The following is a 20,478-nucleotide window of genomic DNA, read 5'->3' on the forward strand; positions in this document are numbered from 1 at the left end:
CACCAGCAGCTTTCTCTTTTCTTCAAGAGGGACAAAAAGCAGTGGATTAAGAGGAAATGTGACTTTTCTTGTAGACTGGCCCATGTCAAGACCCTGGGTAATGTTATTTTACATAATTTCTTATAAACCCTTAGAGTTGCTTGTGGTTTAAGACTTTATTTTTGCTCTCAGGCTACTTCTCAATGCAAAAATAAATTGCAAGCCTTTGCTCCGCCCCCATAAATATTTTCTGCAACAAGGTGTTTGTTTCTGAAAGTCACAGATAATGACTCATAATGAGTTTTTAAAAAAGGAGAAGCAATGTATTTTTTAATGTATTCACTATTTTCTCACCGCCAGATGTTCTGCTTCATTGCACAGCATGAAGAAGTGGAAAGGAGCAGAAAAACTGCAGTAAGAAAGACAAAAAAACTTCCAAAAGCCAATCCAACAAACAACCAAGGATCAAGAGAAACAGGTCAGATGTCAATTTTACATCTAACTTTGGAATTACCTACATATTCATTGAGCTGAGGGTCTTTTTTTGGAGTTCCAGGTCTCTTAGAAGTGAAAAAATGGATCAAATGCATGAAGCACATGTATTACTGAGAAAGGTCTCAAATAAATAAAATTAAACCATTTTTGGGAAATTATTGGGTCAAGATAATTCAGGAAATGTAGTGGAGGGAAATGGGTGGAAATCAAGACATGTTACAGCATGTCTGTTACTCCACAGTTTTTTTTCTTTGCTGATTTCACTCAGTTCAAAAGTTGTTTATGAAGTATTTTACAGATGGATGCACTCTTTCCCAAATGCAAACTACTTAGCCAGGTGGCTTCACATCTGGATTAATCTCAACATGACATAGAGAAGAGTAGTTGCATTTTTAAATGTATGCTCTCTGTAGCAGACCTAAAATTGTTGATGATCACCAAAGACATTTATATCAGTATAAAGTATTTATTTCTCTACTTCTGACAGTTCTGAATAGTTCTGATGGAAACATTTCAGAATGTTTGGGTGTCTGATTTGCTTTATCACAATTGCAATGGAAACTTACTGCCTGATTGCTTATGCTGGTATTGGGAAACCCAAACCCAGTTAAAAACAGATGAATAGATGTTTAATGTGAAAATGAAGAAACACAAGTTCTCACAAAAACTGGTGAAGCGCAAAAGCCCCTTATTCAAAATCTTGTCTCAAACTAAAAGGAAGATTGAAGATTTTAAGAAGACGGCATTCTCAAAATGCCTTCTGTTAGCCTTCCTTAACTTCATCACTGTTGATAATCGACTGAATTTATTTCATTTTGTAGGGAAAAGAAGCAAATTTATTCACCAGCCTAACTGTGCAGCACTGCTCTACAAGCTTTGCATCAGCAGGTTTACAGCATGTTTACATAGGCTATATTCTTTTTATATTTTTGGCACAAACTGCCTTTCATCTACACATAATTTGTCTTTTTGTTTCCTATTTACTTTATCTTGTAAATTATTCGGTTGGTTTTTAATCTTTCTTTGAAGCAGTATGACTTTATCTTGGAATGCATTGTACAGTCAAATGTTAATGTGGACCAATTCATTAGCTGTCTTCAGAAAGTTTCCATCCTGCAATAAACATGAAATGCATGGCAATAGATCTGGATCAGGCAGTCTGTTGCTACTGCTTCATGGTTAGACATGGTTAGAGATAATTTCACTGAGCCCAAAATACTTGCTGAAAAGGACTTGCTTTCCACTCTGTGCCTCTGGGTTTCAAGGCTGCTTGGGAAGCCAGTGCTTGTGCCTCTGCCTGAGGACCAGAGGTTCCACTGCACTGCTCATCCAGGCCCTTTGCCTTCAGCTCAGGGACAGCTCTCCTGCTGTGCCAGTGCACTTGGGCTGCTTCAGGAGAATGGGACAGGAGTGCCCTCCCTGCAGTCTGATTGCCTGATCACAGAAAGAGGACAACCTCTTGTGCTGATGGATCCTAAAGTATAGACCGTAGACACTTGAAATCCTGAAACTACCATCACAGTTTTGCTTTCAGTGTTGTGGGATCTGGCCAGCTCAATTTGTCTGTGCTGAGAAAGGTGGGAGTCTCAATGTCTGTGGTGCCTCCACCTGCTCAGCCTCCTTTTGCTGGTAAAAGAGAGGGCATATGTGCTGATAAAATGATACTACTGATCAATTCTGACCAGAACTTCAGAGGGATCCTCACTGAATTACAACAAAGCCGTATACACCAATGTTGAATCAGCCCAAAGTGCCTGCCTTGCGTTTTTGCACAAAGTTAGTTAAACATGCATACTCCTCTATAAAGGCAGGGCCATATTCCAAGCAGGGCCATATTCCAGGTTGCAGAAAAATCCCAAATGTCATTCTGCTACCGGAGCGTGAATCACACGTAGCCATGCTGGGCAGTTGTTGCTCTGCACCTTTTCTCCTCGCACGTATTGAGCTGCTGGGCTGTGCTGTGACAGCCCCTGTAGCAGGGAGGAGGCAGCTGTAGGAGCAGCAGAGTACAAAGAGAAAGCTTTCTGCAGCCTGGAGGGTTTGCCTCCCTCCCCCATCGACAAGGTTTTTACATCTGCTCCCATAGTCACCAAAGAGAGAAAGATACACCAACCCACAACAAACCCACAGAGGCAGAGCTGCGAAGCTCTCCCCAGAAAGCTGACTTACGCTAAACCTCTCCACCGCTTCTCGTCACACTGCATCTGGGTCTGCTGTGACTGCTGCCTCCAGATGAACCAGACCCACTTGCCAGGCTACTTTGGCCTGTATGTGCAGGTGTCTCTGGTTACCTTTACAGCTTTTGGATTTTTTGTCTTCTCAATTATGTAATTGTTCTAATCTGCTAAAAAAGAAGTCTATCTGAAAAAGCCAGGAACACAGAACACAGCTCTTCTTTTTTTCTTCCTTTGTCTTGTCTAGGATAATTGACTTCTTTAACGTTTATTTTCAGCAGCCTGTTTCAGCTTCCTGCCTCTGGTGAGTTCATTGCATTTTTTTTTTCCTAGGAGTCTTAATGTGAATTGATATTCTGAATCAAATTCAATATATTTTGGTTTACTTTTGTTCATTACTTTTATTAATAAGTTTGTGAAATTTGTTCACATAATCAGTTTTACTTTTCTGCTAAATACCATCTGTTAAATGCTTGGTGTTGAGATATACGATTACACACTGGTCTGCATCTTGCATTTTCTGTATTTTCATTTGTTCCAGAGTTTTTTCCCACCTCATGTAAAAAGGCCTTATATAAAGTAGAAAAAGAGGTGTGAAAAGTTTCTTCCATGTTAACTGATATAAGAAAAAATAAAAAATGGGAGTTACTCTCAAGATGGTGGATCTGATTCTGACGCTCTTTTCTGTTGTATGAACTATGAACGCAGGAGTGATAGGCATGTATAAATCTGTAACATTTCAAATGATGGTCTTTTCCCCTATTTGTGAAGTACATTATGCTTGTGAGGAAACTGTTCTACTTCATCTTAAATATTCCCAAACAAATTTAGGTGAAGATTTTATTGTGAGAATTTGAGAAACACATTCTTAGGCCTGGAGCGAGATCCAAAGTATTTTTAATTTGACAGCATATCTGTGGCTGGCTCTGGCTCCGGCAGCTGCCTGGCCCTGCTGGGCCTGACAAATGCCTGTGCCACTTTCTGAGATGGAAGATTTCCATTTAAATGGCCACGTCTGTAACTCTGTGTTCAGGTCACTCCCATGGCTTCTTCTCTGCTTTCTGATCCAACTGTGGCATGCTTAGGGTGTGGAGTCCCCTTACAGAGCAGTATGTGTGTATGTGCTTGTGTGCACTTCTGTGCACACCCATTTCCAGATTCTCCTCACAAACCCTCCATCTTCTGATGCTCTGGTGTGATGGAATGGTCTTGTCACATTGCCAACGAGATGCAGTTAATCTGAAAGGTGAATGAAGATAAAGCACACTGAGGCTGGAACCATCTCTCTGACACAAGTCCCTATAAAAAATCTGAGTGTAGATTTAAGATTTTCTAACTTCTCCTTTCAGCTGTGTTTCCACCTTTGGATGGGGCAGGAGTTGAACTGTGGCATCTGGCAGAAGCCAGCTTTAATGTGGGATTTATCCTGAATAAAATACTTGAGGAAGAAAAAGGTAGGGTAAATGAGATAAGTTACTTGTTAACAGGCATATCTGTCAGCAAATTTTGGTGTCTGTTGCTGTTGGAATAAGGTGGGATTGTGCTTTATATTGTGCTGCTTCATATTCCACATTTTCAACCCCACCGTTTATGTCAGTGTGTGGTGTGTTCATGGTTTTCCAGCAGGAAGGTCCATGTGTGTATACTTACTTGGCTTTAGAATGGGGATTGACGTAGTTTTTCTGAGACCAGTCTGAAGATCTATCATACAAATGGAGTCAAATCTGCCAGAGAAAGTGGGTACAGACTTCATGTGAATACCATGTTTGAGATTTGGGCAGTAACTGCAGGGTCAAAGAGACACGTGCACTTGCTTCCTGATAAGTTTAGAGAGTAGGTCTTATTGAGACATAATACCAAGTCTTGCATTCTCCAGACTGGGTGCTGCAAATCAGGAAAATCTGTAGGTTTGTAGTTATAGAGAATTGGTGTTTTTATAAGTAATATGTACTTACTAAGTTCCAGAGCAAAGAATTAAATTTAAAAATTGGTCTGATTTTCATGTATAGCAAGATTCATAGGCCATCAGCAGGGCAACATGGCTGTAAATTACTGTAATTTAATCTCATTTTAAGGTCATTTTACTGTACCAAAGCAGTGTGAAATAATCTCATAGCAGAAGAGTATCAGGCTTCAAAATGGAGAGACTGATGCTAAAGTCACATTGCTGGTAACAACTGCTAGTGCCAGTGATGTTAGGGAAGTAATCTCTTGTACAGTGAGGGGCAAGCCATATAAATCCTCAAAGAGGTGAGTGGGTGATCTGCAGCACACCTGGAGCACACAGGAAATGAGCAGCCAGCGTGGTGGCGGTCTCACAGGCTGTGCCCGTTTTGTAGAGCAGTGGGTCTGTACCAGCGGAAGATCCCGAGGAGCTTTTCTCGGTGACGTTTTCTGATAACCAGCCAGGAGGACACCCAGGCAGGAAGATGAAATTCTGCTGTTTCTCCTCTTGCTTTTGCTGTGCAGCTCTAGATGTATAGCAGCAGGTGGGTTAGGCACTTTAATGTAAAAGATTTTCTGTGAAAATTACCTCTTAACCCCCCATTTTCTTTATGAAATTTTGGTGCTGTGATTCAGTAGTTTTCCCTAACAAACACTAGAATGTTTCTGAATGCACCATTCAAGTGATTAATTTGATTGACATTGACCATAAAATGAAAAATTGGAGTTTTTTGTATAGTGCTTTTGATTATTGTTTGAAAAGAGATAAAATAAGTAGCTGTAAAACTTGCCTTTTTCAAGGTCTTGGTGTAACATTTTAGGCATCACACCACACAGCTTAACATCATTCCCAAATTACGTTCTCATGTTTTTGGCTAGTGGTGTGTGGTTTTATTAAATCTGCAGTTTTCAACTGTTTCCATGCTATGACACAACTTACAGCTGAAAAATATTTTGAGATAACCCCAGCACAACAATTAAGAAAGGAAGCTGGCTGCAGCTGTCTCAAGCCCACTGTTAAACCTTAGAATGCTGGGCAATATCAAACAAACACAAAAAAGCAATGTAACAACAAAATTTGTGGGCTGTAGCCTGCCATTAGCTCTTCTCCACAAAACCAAGTAGAGTTTCATATTTGCTTAGCAGGATTTAGTTGTCCTTCAATTTTTATGTCAGTGAAGAACTGGAAAACCTTTCCAATCCACCAGAAGGATCGGGGTACAATGGAAGGGGAGACTTATGGAGCCTGTGAAACCTCTGTAATGCAGAGTGTGAGTACTGGAAATCATGGCTACAAACCTTGGTGTATCAGGTCTAATGTGAGCAGCTGGCAAAGTGGCAGGGAGCAATAGTCCCAGCAGTCACAGTCTGTCACTGCTGACAGGGTGGCTGGAGGATAGGGGGGAGCATGGTCTGAGCACTCTGTGCGTGCGTGCATTTCCTGCAGAGCGGGTATGGGAGGGGTTTGTGCCCAGCCTGGCTTGTGCCCGTGCCCTGTGTTTATCACAGACCCTTTATCCTCTCCCCTGCACAGCTGCCTGCTGCATCTGTGCTGTGTTGCTTTTGCACAAGCGATTGCGTTTGCTCTTTGGTTACAGAAACCAAGGAGAAGTGTAAATTGCTAAGGGATGAAGGTGGGCTGAACTTGGCATGCTTCTCTTTACCTGACAAAACATATGAACCTGCTGGAAACCACACGAGGATTCTGCTATGGTTTGGGGATTTCTCTACGGGGAGCCATGGAGACCTGTCACGTAGGAAAGACCCAGCATGTGCTGGAAAAGGAGCAAACACCTCTCCTGGCAGAAGCTGGCACTGTGGGCTGTGGTTACTTACTGTGCATGCTGCCGCTTCTCACACACAAGCGTGAGTACCAGTAACTGACACTTGCCAGCTTGAGGTTGTTGTACCATCTGGTGATACCACTTCTCCTCATGAGTGACAGTGTGTTGCTTTTAAAGGTTAGACTGATTTATGTCAAAATATAGGTATAACTGGCTCTCCTAATACAAAAGCGTGAGACCAAGACCCCTGTGTAGCTGAGGGTCTCTTTTAATTGCTTCCTGTGCCATGGTCATTGGAAGAATATGAAACTTTTCAAACTTGCAAGAAAACTGTTCTTTCCTTTCATTGATAGGCATGCCAGTGGACACAGTCTTCAGCTTGCCTCTTTTATTTCCATCAAATGACTGTGCTTAAAAACTGGTAGAGACTTTGGAGTTTGAAGTTACTGAGCTACTGATATACTCAAATATCTATTAATTAACCTATATATTAATTATCTATCAAATTATCTGCGTGCTTTTTACTCACTATAAAAATATGTTATGAAACAGCTGTCATAAAACCCCTTAATGCATTTTCTTTATTTTCCATCAATTTAAATGCGAGTTTTTAAATTTCCTTCTCTTTCAGTAGAGTTTTAATTCTGGATGAAAAGCTGTTGGGTAAAGTATCTCTGAGTTTGAATCAAGTCCATCAGGATTCAAAAATAAGCATGGGAAATGTTCTCATAATGCTCAAACATCTTTCTCCTAAAATATCTCTCTTTTCATATGTGTGGTTGTTTTCATTCAAAATATGTAAAAATCAAGAAAATCAAGGAAAACTTTCTATGGTTCCCACTGAAGAACTCTGCATTAAGATTTACTGTAGCATGGGGATTTGCATGATCTTTAAACTGACTGAAAGCCAAGTAGATGTCAGCTATAAATATATGAAATAGCTTCTCAAAATACTCAGCTGAAGAATGAGTGAGAAGGATTTATGTATTACGTTTGGTTGTAGAGTCTTTTCTCCTCTTAACCTATTCCATATGACCTGCTGCTGTCTGCAGTGTCCTATGTTTTATATAAAGGTGGCAAGAGATCAAGATTGTAATGGAATCGGAGGAAAGTAAAGGAAAACAGGCACTAAAATATATATTCTGCTCTGGCATATGGTTGGTGTAAGATATAAATCAATATAAAATCTAAGCTACCGGGAATAACTTGTGGTAATTCTAGAAAATAGAAAAGAAAAGAAAAGAAAAGAAAAGAAAAGAAAAGAAAAGAAAAGAAAAGAAAAGAAAAGAAAAGAAAAGAAAGCATGTTCCTTTGAAATTGGGTTTTAATCATAACTATGCATGGAACGTAGGCAGTTTGATGAAGGCAAGTATGCATGCCCATTTTTTTAATCTAATTTTATCTGCTTCAATTAAGGAATTCTAGAGAGGCTGCATGGTAAGAAAAAAAAATCCTGCTGGTATAATGGATACGTATTATTTCTTATTTTATCTGTATGCTGGATATAGTGCATGAATACTAAGTCATGGCATAGATTGTGGAAGACAACTCCTTTTTAAAAATGTATTGAAAAAATCAAAAAGATAAAAATCATAAGTCAACAAATGCAGGACAAGTTATGATAATTGTATGTTTTATATCACACCTGCTACTTGAAAAGTAATTGAAATTATTTCGAAGCAAGCTCTTCAAATTTTTAACATTTTTATGTACATGTGTGCACACAAAATTTAAGAACGATATTAAAGATGGCAGTTTCCCTGCTATGTGAAATCTGGACTATGATTTTAAACACTGATATATACAGAGACAAGAAAAATGTTTTTGTTGCTGGCAATCCTAAGGGGAAAAAGCTAAAATTATCTGGGAGTTTCTGTTTTATAAAATAAATACCCAACCAAATTATTGTTGCTTCTTTTGCTAGCTTTTCTCATGAACGTCCAAAGTTTGAGATTCATCACAGCAAAACGAATAGTGACATGCAGTAAATATGAGTTCTTCCTAAATTAAAAACAAATCATTATGTTTTAGCAAGAAGTCATTATTGTATATTGTTTGATCAACATTATTACTACTCAAAACACCTGTACATCCGACACTTTATTCTTCTCACAAAATTTACAAAAATAATCTTCCATGGAACACTGGTTAATTATGTTCTAATATTTTCCTTCTCCGTCTTTACCTCCCACTGAAATCAAACCTGTGCAAATACATAATGAATTAATGAACATGGAGAACCTCCTTCTTCTCCCGCTGATAATAGGGGGAGAAGATGTAGGCTTGAGAATCTCCTTATTTTGTGCTAGGCATTTTATAAAATCAGAGCAAAGTTAAACCTGAAGAGACTTCTGATAGTAAAGTTGGAGATCTTGCAAGGGATCCATTGAGGAAAATGCAGAAGTGGGAGGGCAATTTTTAAAGACATTTTAATATTGAGGAGCATGTTATATCACCTGTAGCATTCAGGTATTGGCTTGTAGCTATAATGTTACTGCTGATTACTTAGTAGCATTTAAGGGAGCCAGTCCAGAAGATCAAGTAGTGTGCAAACAAGGGAGAGGAGTGCAGTCCCACCGCAGGTTAGAGCCAAACCATGCAGAAGTCAGCCTTCTCCACTGCAGTGGGCTTGGCACGGGCCCTTTAAGAGGGGAAGCCCTTTTGACTGCAAATGCAAGAGTGTATATGGAGATGCCAGTTTGTTTTACTAATTTATCATGGCACACATCTGCGGGATTTAGTATAAATCCATGCATCTCCTTAACAAGAAGTCATTGTAACTTACTGTAAAGATGTGTCTAATAAATGTAATGGCTGCATACACAGCAGAAATATAACAGTTTACAATGGGTGACCATGTAATCTTATATGTAAAACTCTATCAATTAAATTCCTAGGTTATTGCAAATCCCCATTTAGCACAGCAGTAATCTCTGATCATATGCATACAAATACATATGTACTTGTATGTAGACCATGGTAATTTCAATAACGCATCCATTTGATGCAAAATATATATGTAGGTTTTCAAATGATGGTAGGATCTCTTACCCACAATACGTTGTTTCTTACAGCAATCTGTAGCAATGTCTTTTGCAATGAATTAATATCAAAGTGTCCATATATATATATATATATATATATATGTATATGGACATACACATATGCATGTACATGTGGATGTGATATTTTGTGCACGAATGTATTGATTTATTACTGACATACTTAGATTTTAAATATGCACAGATTTATTTTCAATATTTTTTGTGTATTATATATGTGCATATACACTTCTATGCATCCAGTCTAGCAAATAATGCATTGTTCTCTGAGAAATTATGAATGATTATTTAAAAGTAAGAAATGTCAGTTGTGTATGAAGGAGAAATGGATATCTGTGTCTGCAGATGGTAAAAATAAAGAACAAGCAGAAATAGGCATAGGGTTAGGCTCACTGGAAAGAAAGCACAATAATTTGTGTAAATGAAAGGGTACTTCAACAGCCAAAGAATACTTCAACAGCCATAAAAAAATTAGGGGAGATTTTAAAAGAGTTAAATCTGTTAAAAAATCCTACAAAAATATGCTCTCAAAATATGTTGAAAAATCAAAAATATGCCTTTTTGATTGGTCTCAAACTTCAAGAAATTGAACTGTGTTAAAAGAGGATGTGGCATGAAAAATTTGAAGTGGCTTGAGGCCCAAAGTTGCAAATATTTCTACATGTGAATAATTCTACACTCACAGTAGTCTGATTAAGGTGAATTACTTAAATATAATGTGTTTTATATATTATCAAGGCTTCAGTTTGGTTACAATGCATTTAGAGTTGCTGAAAATTTGCTTTTGACCTGTAAGTCATTCCGGTAGAAAAACTATTCAGAGGTACGTGTGATAGCACTGGAGTCAGCATGCAGCACTTTATCCATGTTCATCTGCAAGTGTGTCTGTTTCCCCATCTGGAGCCAGGAGCAGTTCTGTGTCAGTGTGAATATATATGTGTATATATATATATATATATATGTGTGTGTGTGTGTGTGTGTGTGTGTACAGAAACAGCGACCGTGAGGGACGGCAGACGGACAGATGGTTGATGAACTTCTGTGCTCGAACGTACACGTGTGTGACATTTGCACACCACCTGCTCCATGTACAGCTGCATCTGTAGTGAAACTCAAAAATTTCTTCTCTGTTTAAGCACAGAGGAGAAAAATTAGCACAGAGAAGGGTGGGAAAGAGAGATGACATCTCCAGTATCCTGCAGAAGGAGAAGGTTAGGCTTACCTAACTTCAGGCATGACATGCTGCTCCATTTCTGGTGACTTTGAGGGTATTGGATCAGACTGAGAATGGTTTATGAGCTGGTCCTCTCTGAAGGGATTACTTTCCTATACTTGATTGACCCCAGTTTTAATTTGTAGAGAACATCTATACTGAAAATGGATCCCTTTTGAAAATGACCCATGATACCATGAATGCCACATAGTTTGTCATTTGCCGTGTTATGCCATAAGCATGGAGAAAAATTACTTCAGACTAATGGCTTGAATTTTCAAGTGGGTACTTAGTGTTGTCAGATCTCATTGAGTTCTATTTAGAGATTTAGGAACTTAGATCAGTACATGAAAGTCTTACAGGCTTTTTGTTAATTTTTGGAGTAGTTCTAATAGTCTGTACTCATGTGGAATTTGTAAATTGCTTAATCAAGGTGTGATTAGCCACAGAAAGAGGGTTCTTGAAGATAAAATAAATATTTATTTTGTCAAATTATATAATTAGAATAAGAGTTAGATTGTTTTTCTCAGCAACTACAGTAAATTGAATAGATCTTTAGATGTGTTATTACCCATTGCTTATATATTATTATAGGTACTATTACTAAAGAAATTAAATTGAATTTTTTAAAATATAAGATAGCTCATTAAGTTTTTTTATATCTATGTGCAATGTGTAAGCATGTGTTTTAATACATATATTTTGTTACACAAAAAGTTTTCATCCCTTTACTAGGACTTAATTTCTCATTTAATCTTGTAAATAACATCAATTTGTGTTTGTTGCTGTTTTATATTAAGATTTCACATTCTCAGTATAAGGGAGTTTGCTTTAAATCTAATAACTTGAGTTCCCTTGCTAATAATAAAGTTGACAAGATTACTGAATATTTGATCATAAATCTTTTCTTATTTGCAGTGGTTAAAACTGCCAGAGAAAGAAACAGAGGTATTTTCAGGTGTTGTCTTATTCCAGAAGTGATCAAGAACCATTTTTGGAAAGGTTTCTAGAATAGTGGTTCTCTAGTTTCTTGAAATGTCATAAATTAGACATTAAACCCAAAATTTAGTTTTGGTTTTTGGTTGTTTTTTTTTTTTTTCCAAATAAAATACTGATATTTGAAAACAGGAACAGGATTTCAGTTTTGTGAACAAGGGAGTGAAAGAAAAATTTCCAAGTTTTTATGTCTGCATTTTTTTTTAATTCTGGAAGGAGATCGTTTTTGAGATGACAAGACATCCTGGCTTTGAAAAGATGGGGTCATTGCATGTTGCTTGGTTTTCTAACTTTAGAAAGGCATTGAGGAAATTATTGTACTTAAGGGTAAAATATCTGTATAAAAGCTCTCATCCAAGCTTCTAAGCATCCTTTCAATTCTTTAAAATATAAAAGCACCTTGAAAGATAATCTGGCAATTAATCTGTCAGTATTACATATCTATCAGACAGCTGAATTACTCTGCCAATGAGTAAGTAACCTGCCACCTTGCTCTTGGGCCAGAGAATAGCAGTGACTCCTGTGCTAGCCAGCTTAGGCAGTGAATGAGCTGAATGGAGATTTTTTTGGTGGAGTAATTTGAGGAAAAGATGCAGCACCTTGCAAAGGTATAGGCTGTGAGGTGGAGGGAGGCTGATTGGCAAGACAGGGCTATAGATCAAAATTGTCTTGAAAGGAGTTAAGAAAACAGGAGGCAGCTAATGCAGATGTCAGAGAATCAGCTGAGTGAATGCATGACAGGTGCAGCAAGGAGCTGTTTGCTTGCAGTCTCCAGGTGGACTGCAGCTGATGGATGTTTTCAGGAGACCTATGCTGTGGAAGCAGTCTGGAGGTTTGTATCTGAATGGAGCAAGTACACCTTATTCACAGAGCTGAAAACCAGGTAGTGTGACCTTGACAACCTGGTGATCTAGCAGAGCGTCCAGACCAGAGTCACAGCAGCCACAGTTTCTGTGTCACAGGGGCTGCATCTTCTGCGTGCTGGCATTAACCAGGCAACAGCGTCTCTGCCCTATGTTGATTCCTGCCAGACTTCCTCCTCCTCCTCCCTCTCCTTTTGCTTGCAGGAGTTGTTCTCACCCCCTGTCCATGCCCTGCAATGCCCACTGGGCCCATGGAGGTGAAGGTGTAAAGCTGTACACTCTTCTGGTCAGTGGGGACAGTCTGTGCCTCCTTCCTCTCCTCGAGGGCATTTAGCTAAGGGGTGTGAGGAGAGTTCTTACATATCTGTGGTGCAATTGCAAAGGGCAGTGGTTACAGTCAGCACACTGGGGAAGAACTGTAATCCCTGTTTTGCAGACCCCACCTCTGTGTGAAGTGGGATTTAGAAGAGTAGGGTAGGTAGGCAAAGGCAATATGTATATTCAAGCATTGCATAGCTAGTGGAAGTATCTCTAGTGGTTTCAACCTCTTCTATTAGTCTAAATATTTGAATTTCCTTGTCATGTCAAGTCTCTTCAAGAACTAGCATACACAGTGCTCAAACTGAAAAATTAATCTGCTGTTATCCTGACATAAACGGGAACACTTCTGATATGTAATTGAGGTAGGGAGTGGATAATGGCAATAATAGTTAGCGTTTTAACTGCTTAAATTCTCTGAAGCATTTTGTGACTGATCTAAAAAACTGGTTGTTTGCCTGCATGGTTTGTTTATGTATGAGCTAATTGCATTGGAATTCCAGCCTACCTGAATGTGCACTATCAGTATCTAAGACAGGTTTTGAAATTGGAACTTCCTGACTGTTTTTATTTGCCTCTATAATAAAATGCTGTCCATCCCCTGGAGATGTTTAGCCATAGCGAGTCATGCTCACAATGATCTTATAGTGGATGCCAGAGATATTCTTGGCATAAATGAAAATCCCATTTGGTTCAGCTGATAAACTTACTCCTTTTGATACAGTAGTCCTGCTTTCCTTTGTTGGTAGAGCTCTTTCAACAAATACCAGATTAGTTTTTCAGGGGATGTATATTCACTTGAATCCTCTACCTGCAAAGAGCTCAGTGCTGCTGTGCTCTGCTTTTCATCCCATCCCATTGCGGGTTGGCATCCCCACTCACCTTCTCCATATCATATTCATCCATGATCAAGTGTGAGGTATTTTACCTGCGTGAGATTGCTGAGGTGCAGGTCAGACACTGCCAAGGAGCGACTGTTGTGGGGCTTCTTGTGCTCACATCATCAGTGAAGTCCGAGATCTCTGTAACCACACACTAGTGCCTATATTCCAAAGACAGAGGGAACAAAACCTGGAGTTTACTAAAGAACACTGCTCAGCATGACCACACAAGAATGACATGCATTCTTATACCTAGTGATTTTATAAAAGGTCTTACCTTTCTATTCCAGTATCTTCTGTTGTTATGAGTGATGAAAGCATAAACTGAGAAAAGCGTAAAAGAAGATACAGGTTTATATATTGAATTCCATATAAAAAATTCAGTAATAAGTCGGTAAATTTTCGAAAATCATATTGTTGGAGGGAAAAATAGCCTCAGCAGCTTAGACTCTGTTTCTGATTTGTGATCAGAGGTTTTTTTGCAATCTTTTAATGGTTGTAGCACACTGTTGGACCAAGACAGAATACGAGAGAAAGGGACAAAAACTTTTGCAGATATTTATAAAACTGGTTCTATACTGAGGCATAGAAGTGCCCAGAACTGTCTTTAAAGGACACTTTGAAGTACTGTTCTTTAAAGGACACTGCTTTTTGTTGATGTTTAATCAAACTTTTTCCATCCAGTGAGGTGAACTTGTGTAATTATTTTAATACACTAATGCTGCTCTTACCCTCAGGCTGCAACAAGGACCAGCTAGGTGCTTAATTAAAGATAATGTTTCAATATGCACATATATAGTTCTGATTATATATGAATTGTTGTGAACAAATGCAAGATCAGGGCCGTTGAGGGCGATTTGTCCATAGGATCACAATATGGACCTTGTTATATACCAGGGGTTTTATTCACTGGTGGAATGGAGAACAATATTTGCTTTGAAAACAATTCTGCGCTGTCACAATGGAATATTTTAGCTTCTGTTATTATCTGTCAACTAGCCATATTCATTAGTCCTTAATATCTCTTTCAATCTTTAATAATTTTTATAGTTTCTTTCAAAATAACCAGCATAATTTGACCTGGTAATCAACAAGTTGAGTGCCAGAACAATCCTTTTATCAGTCTTTCCCTGTTTTGGCATTTATGAAATTACAAAAGTCATGCTTTGGACATCCTTATTTTTCCCCACATTCCAATGTGCACAAAATAATGAACCTGAAGGCACTGAAGACTACTCACACCAAAGAAATGTTTGTTCTGAAAAGGACACTTGGTGCATGGAAACTTTGTCCTGAGAATATGCAGCTTTGTCTGAATAAGATGCTACTGTCTTGTGTTGAAATTGAGGTGTTTTCAAACTATTTTGCTCACCCAATTTTGAAATAGAATACTCTGAAAGAGAGATTATGATTCATATAAGCAATTTGCAGGTTTATCCTACATATGCTTTTTGAATTTTTCATAGATGCGTTTTGTAAAGGTCTTGTTTAGTTCCCTTGAGAGCTTGTTTGGAGAACAGAGAAGGCGAGAGAGTGGAGTTAGACCTAATGAATCTTTAAAAGCAAATTTTCATCTGCTGCCACTAAAACTTAAATTCCCAGGGCAGCGTGTTTCCCGGCAGCCAGGAATGCCGTGAAGCAGCCTGAGCCTGCATCCCGCTTCCTAGAAGCGAGCGGCAGCGCTGCGGGCGCGGCGCCGCCGGCCGGCCAGGAAGCGCCGTGTGTTGCAATGACTCCTGTGGATACCGTAACTCGGGCGCGCACGGCGCCAGCCCGCAGAGCTGTGCCACCTCTGTAAAGCGACGTGCTCCGGCCACACACCTTCCTTCCCCGGCCGTCTGGTGCGAGAGATGCAGGTGTGCCAGCAGCACCAGAGGAGGTAGGGCATGGCCTCCGCACAAAATGAAAGCAGGGCCAATAGCAGTTGTCGGTACCTGTAAAATGTTCTCTCTAAGCTCATCTAGCACTTTTCCTTTGTTTTCCCCTCTTTGTGGAGTAAGCCAAAGCTTGGAGTGTTCTAGAAATAAAGGGGGAGGGGGTGGTGTGTTAGGGTACTGAAAGTGGAGATTGTTACAGTAAAATACAGCATATGCCCTTTGTGGCCATCATTTATTTCTGTGCAAATAGCCTTCAGCTGTGATGTCTCTCTACATGTATGAAGGAAACAGAAATATATTATTTATGTAACAAACACATGACATTTTGAAATTATGCAGTGATACTTTCTTTTTAATTACTCTTGTTCATCAGAACTAATTTGTGTTCAGTTTTGCTGTTAGTGATTTTCGGAGCATCTTGTGTGTCACCCTATGTGAGCAGTGAATCTTGCACACAGTTAGTGGGGAAGAAACAAATGCTTTCAAAATAGGAAAATTTGACTGAATGCTGGCAGGAGCTCAAAAGCAATTACATACTCTGAAGAGTACTCTAAGTTCAGTTTTACAAGAGAATAAATGACAGGACAGTTATATTCCCTTCAAATGAAATTTTTACTGGGGCGAGCATCGGTAGTGGGGCTTTCTTTGGCTTGTGCTTGTTGATTGTTGAAAGCAATTTGTAAGAAAAATAACCTCTTTTTGGTTTTTTCTTTTTTGCTGTGACTCTTTCTTTGCTTTTAAAAATTGTTCAGGTTCATGTGACTTGAGATTCACTCCTGAAGTCTTTGCTTCCTCAATGTCACAAGTGGTTCTGTGTTACTGTTTCATATAGGATTGTTTAAATAGTCAAATTGGTTAGCAAAGAGCTTTTTTTTTCTCCTGACTATCTCTAGAGAGCGTGGCTACGTTTTCAAGGGAATCTGAACTGATCATTTAGGGATTCAGGATTCTGACAGTCTTGGTGAAAGTCAGAGGCAGGGAATGTCTCACAGCATATTAGTAGCAGTTATATCAAAGTTAAATTAATTTTAATAGTCTCTAGACAATTGGAAGGAAAAAAATATCTTGTGTTAGTGGAAAATGATAATAGTGCTAAGGCTGTTAGCCCCCGTGGAGCAGCAAGAAGGTTATTTATGTGAATGGCTGTTGCACACACAGCTGGCTGGGAGGAAATGGAAAAGTTCATCATCCTCAGTGAGGGATACTTGCCATGCCTGTCCAAAGATGTGTCCAGGAATCTTTGTCTTGATGAGGAATGGTTTGTTCCCTGTAGGTTATAAATGTTACATTTTATTTTTACTTTCCAGAAACATCATTTGACTCACTGAAGATTTAAAACCGACAGAGCCATGTGGGAGAAAACGAAATTTTAGTCTCAAGTGGCGGAATCAAGTCATAAGAAGTAAAGAGATTTGGGTGGTTTCTCACTAAATGGAAATTATATAGAAAGCCTCTAAGACCACTGCATCTCTCCACCCCGCTCCTGCTGCACCGAGACTGCACTGTTGGCTTTGGACGTTATTAAAATGCTGGATTCAGTTAAGTGTGTTCTGGTGGGAGACTCTGCAGTTGGGAAAACATCTCTCCTGGTACGTTTCACCTCTGAGACTTTTCCAGATGACTACAGACCCACTGTCTATGAAAATACCGGAGTGGATGTCTTCATGGATGGCGTACAGATCAGCTTAGGTCTTTGGGACACATCTGGCAGCGATGCCTTTAAAGGCATTCGCCCCCTCTCCTACCAACAGGCAGATGTGGTATTAATGTGCTACTCGGTGGCAAACCATAATTCCTTTCTGAACCTGAGGAACAAATGGATTAGCGAGATCCGCAGCCATTTGCCCCGCATCCCCGTTTTGGTGGTGGCCACTCAGACTGACCAGCGTGACATGGGTCCCTACAGCTCCTCCTGCATCAGCCCTGTAGATGGAAAGCGGCTTGCCCAGGATGTGCGAGCCAAAGGCTATTTGGAGTGCTCTGCCCTCAGCAACAGGGGAGTGCAGCAGGTGTTTGAGTGTGCTGTGCGGACAGCGGTCAATCAAGCCAAAAGGCAGAACAGACGGAAGCTCTTCTCCATTAATGAGTGCAAGATCTTTTGAGGACTGTCAGCAGTGGTTTTGTTCACATTTGTTCTATCTGTTTTCTCACAAAGACGCTGCAGCAGAGAGAATGGGAGGTGAATCAAAGGAGGGCTCCTGGCAGGACCACAGTGCAGGTGCCTCTTGTGAGACAGGTGTGCTCTTTATCTGAGCTTCTTCCCTCCAAAACACGTGTGCTATCTTGAAAAATGAAAGGTGCATACCCTTATTCACAAGCCTGTGTTTGGACTTTGCAAGCCTGAGCTGTAGCAGGCCTAGCCTGCAGATCTGCAGATAACAGCAGTACTGAATTTGGTTTTGTTTCTGTCAGTGTTCCTCAGTTGTTGGTTTGTCTGCATCTGCATTTATTTAATGACATAATTCTGCCTGGATCAGCCCCCAACTCTGTCCTTGTGGATATTTCTTTTTACGTAAGAATGCAGTATATAAAACCTGACCAATATGTATTTTATTTAGAGGACTTTTGGATATATTGTTGAAAATCACAAAAGTTTGTTTTAATGTTTTGGAGGTTCTCCCTTTAGCTAATCACAGAAATGAACTGTCCTATCCATGTAATAAATGGTCTGCAGGCAAGCCTTAGACATGCCTGAGTCATTGCATAACAGTCATCAGTATGTCCAGCATAGGCGTAATCAAAGCTTAGTGACATTTGACAGCTGTCTCCTGCAGTTTTGTGAGATTTGTTACCTTAATATTGTTCCTCAACAATGTGGTCAAAGGTGGGAAACTAATCTGATTCTTCCTAGCCTTCACTGTCTTACAACCTCAGGGCTTGCAGACAGGGTTGGTTTAGACATATGCTTGGGCTGACAGGGATGAATCTGTGCTACCATCACCTCTGTTGTCCCTGCTGTAATTCTGGAGGCAAAAGATTTCAGTCTCCAGAGATGGAAGATATTTTTTCATGAGCACTTACATTGTCATATATTTTTAGTACACTTTGTTTCAAAGCAGTGGTTTTAGTGGAACCAGTCACCTACATTAGTAAAAGATTGAGTACGTAGCAAGGTTGAATGGGTACCTTTAGAATGGCTAAATTACTTTTTTTTTTTTGAGTTTGTGTGCAAAGTATAATTGCCTAGGTTATATCCAAGTAAGACTGAAACAGGCTTTACGTCCTGGGGAGCCTGTCAAGTCTAGGAGCTAAATCCTGATGTATGTACTGGGGCCAAGTTACCCTCCTGCACAGAAAGGCAGGCTAAGGGAATGGAAACTTCAGGCGTGTAAGAGAACTCTTCTAGAAGATGAAGTGGGTTCAAGCCACAGTGCTGTACATTCCTTGTGAATTGTGGCAGTCCCCTCCTCCTCATATTATCTGTCCCCTCTGTTCTGCACCCCCTCTCAGGTCTTGCAGATCTGTCTCATCCCAAGAGAATTTCTTAGTGCAGCAAGATTTTCTTTGTCCCTTTTCCTGTCCTTCAGCTAGCTAGGAACTAACCTTTGAGGGACTTACAGCATGGTGCCATAAAAGGTGGCACATAGCACAGTGGGATTATCTCACCTGTGATGTAGGTGAGCGAGTATTTGCACGGTGGGCAGCTTGATTACCAGTGGGACATGGAACACCTGGTGTTGTGATTGTCCCGCCAGCTTCTCGACTGTTGAATATTTACCGCTCATCAACCTGATTGTAAGGGAGACTTCTGATCATAAAAACATCCCGGTCTCATCTGAGGTTTTTATATCAGCCTGAAATCTTTACAAACTTTTGCACCTGAGCACCCAAGACAGAGACTTCTGTCACCACCCATCTTCCCTGAATTCTTCTATTTCCTACTTCTCTTTCTTCTCAAGTGTTGATTTGTTACTGAAACACTAAAACTGACATATTTGTAAAAGAATCTGAATGGCATTGTACTTGTGTAGAGTTATGCAAGTGCTCAAGTATTTGCTGTCCTCAGTTAAAAATCTTTTGGCTTTTGGGAGAAATATTCTTCTACATGTCAACTCTTGCAACACCTCTCCACTGGAAGTCTTAGGTTTTGTAACTCTAATTTAAAAGTAGCCATTGTTACAGTTTCAACATTAAAGGTTGCATGAAAAATGTCGAGTTATGAATTTTCGAATCTGTTACAACTGGGGACATTTTTGTTATGTTTCCTACTCCACTAATGGATTTAATACCTAGTTTCAACTATTTTTACGACATATTTTTTCCAGAATGCTCTATTCAATTGTCTTTTTTTTTTTTTTTTTCTCAGTGGGTTAAAGTCTGTTTACAACAGTTCATGCAGTTTTTATGTGCTGAAGAGCAGTAATCACCAGGTGAGAATGCTGTGTTGTGGTATCTACTGCGAAGTCCTACATTCGGGCACCAAAAGGCTCCACAGAATTGTTATCACAGACAAAGCCAGACAAAGATGTAACTGAAAATCTCATCTCATCTATATTAGCTTCACCAAACTTGTTATGGTGTGTTACAAAATAAAGAAATCTATGTCTGTTGCAATTCAGTGAAGCCAGGTGGATAGGCTTCTTTGAGATGCCTGGACTGACTGTACAGGCTACACAGGAAATTTAGGGATAGCTTGATATACTCTTGATTTTGCATTTTAGAGCCAGTGCAAAGTGTGAGGCCACTGGAAGCCAGCTGAATTTTAAAATCAGTTTGGAAAGAGTATATAAAGTAATGGGGGTTTTGGTTTTGTGATCTGTGAAAAAAAAACAGTTCAAATTTTCACAGCCTGGTTATTTTCAGACTCTCAAAGCTAAAAGGCACTTTTCACTGGGAGCAAACTGTGAAGCACATATATTTTAGTGCCTGTAATTATGTGGTTTTCCCTGAGC

At 39.6% G+C, this 20,478-nt stretch overlaps 1 protein-coding gene across 4 annotated transcripts; it reads left to right on the forward strand.

Annotated features, from left to right (window-relative positions):
* Nucleotides 1-365: 365 nt before the first annotated feature.
* RHOH (ras homolog family member H) lies at nucleotides 366-19,946 on the forward strand. 4 transcript variants are annotated; one of them, XR_005956921.1, is made up of 4 exons: nucleotides 2,844-2,952; nucleotides 3,998-4,102; nucleotides 16,894-17,883; nucleotides 19,893-19,946. XR_005956921.1 is itself a non-coding variant. In XM_041488394.1 (3 exons), exon 3 carries the CDS (start codon nucleotides 17,113-17,115, stop codon nucleotides 17,686-17,688), a length of 576 nt encoding a protein of 191 aa, XP_041344328.1. In that variant the 5' UTR covers nucleotides 2,844-2,952; nucleotides 3,998-4,102; nucleotides 16,894-17,112; the 3' UTR covers nucleotides 17,689-18,410. The 4 variants fall into 4 exon arrangements, 3 of the variants coding, with proteins under 3 accessions (XP_041344461.1, XP_041344328.1, XP_041344546.1); XM_041488394.1 differs by lacking the exon at nucleotides 19,893-19,946 and having other exon boundaries at nucleotides 16,894-18,410; XM_041488527.1 differs by lacking the exons at nucleotides 2,844-2,952; nucleotides 3,998-4,102; nucleotides 19,893-19,946 and adding an exon at nucleotides 366-457 and having other exon boundaries at nucleotides 16,894-18,410.
* Nucleotides 19,947-20,478: the final 532 nt, after the last annotated feature.

Source organism: Pyrgilauda ruficollis, unplaced genomic scaffold (genome assembly GCF_017590135.1).
Source record: "Pyrgilauda ruficollis isolate IOZ18807 unplaced genomic scaffold, ASM1759013v1 scaffold1, whole genome shotgun sequence".
NCBI lineage: Eukaryota > Metazoa > Chordata > Aves > Passeriformes > Passeridae > Pyrgilauda > Pyrgilauda ruficollis.

Excerpts from the sequence above, each read along its gene's own strand:
- RHOH (XM_041488527.1), top strand. The coding sequence starts at position 17,113 with ATGCTGGATTCAGTTAAGTGTGTTCTGGTGGGAGACTCTGCAGTTGGG.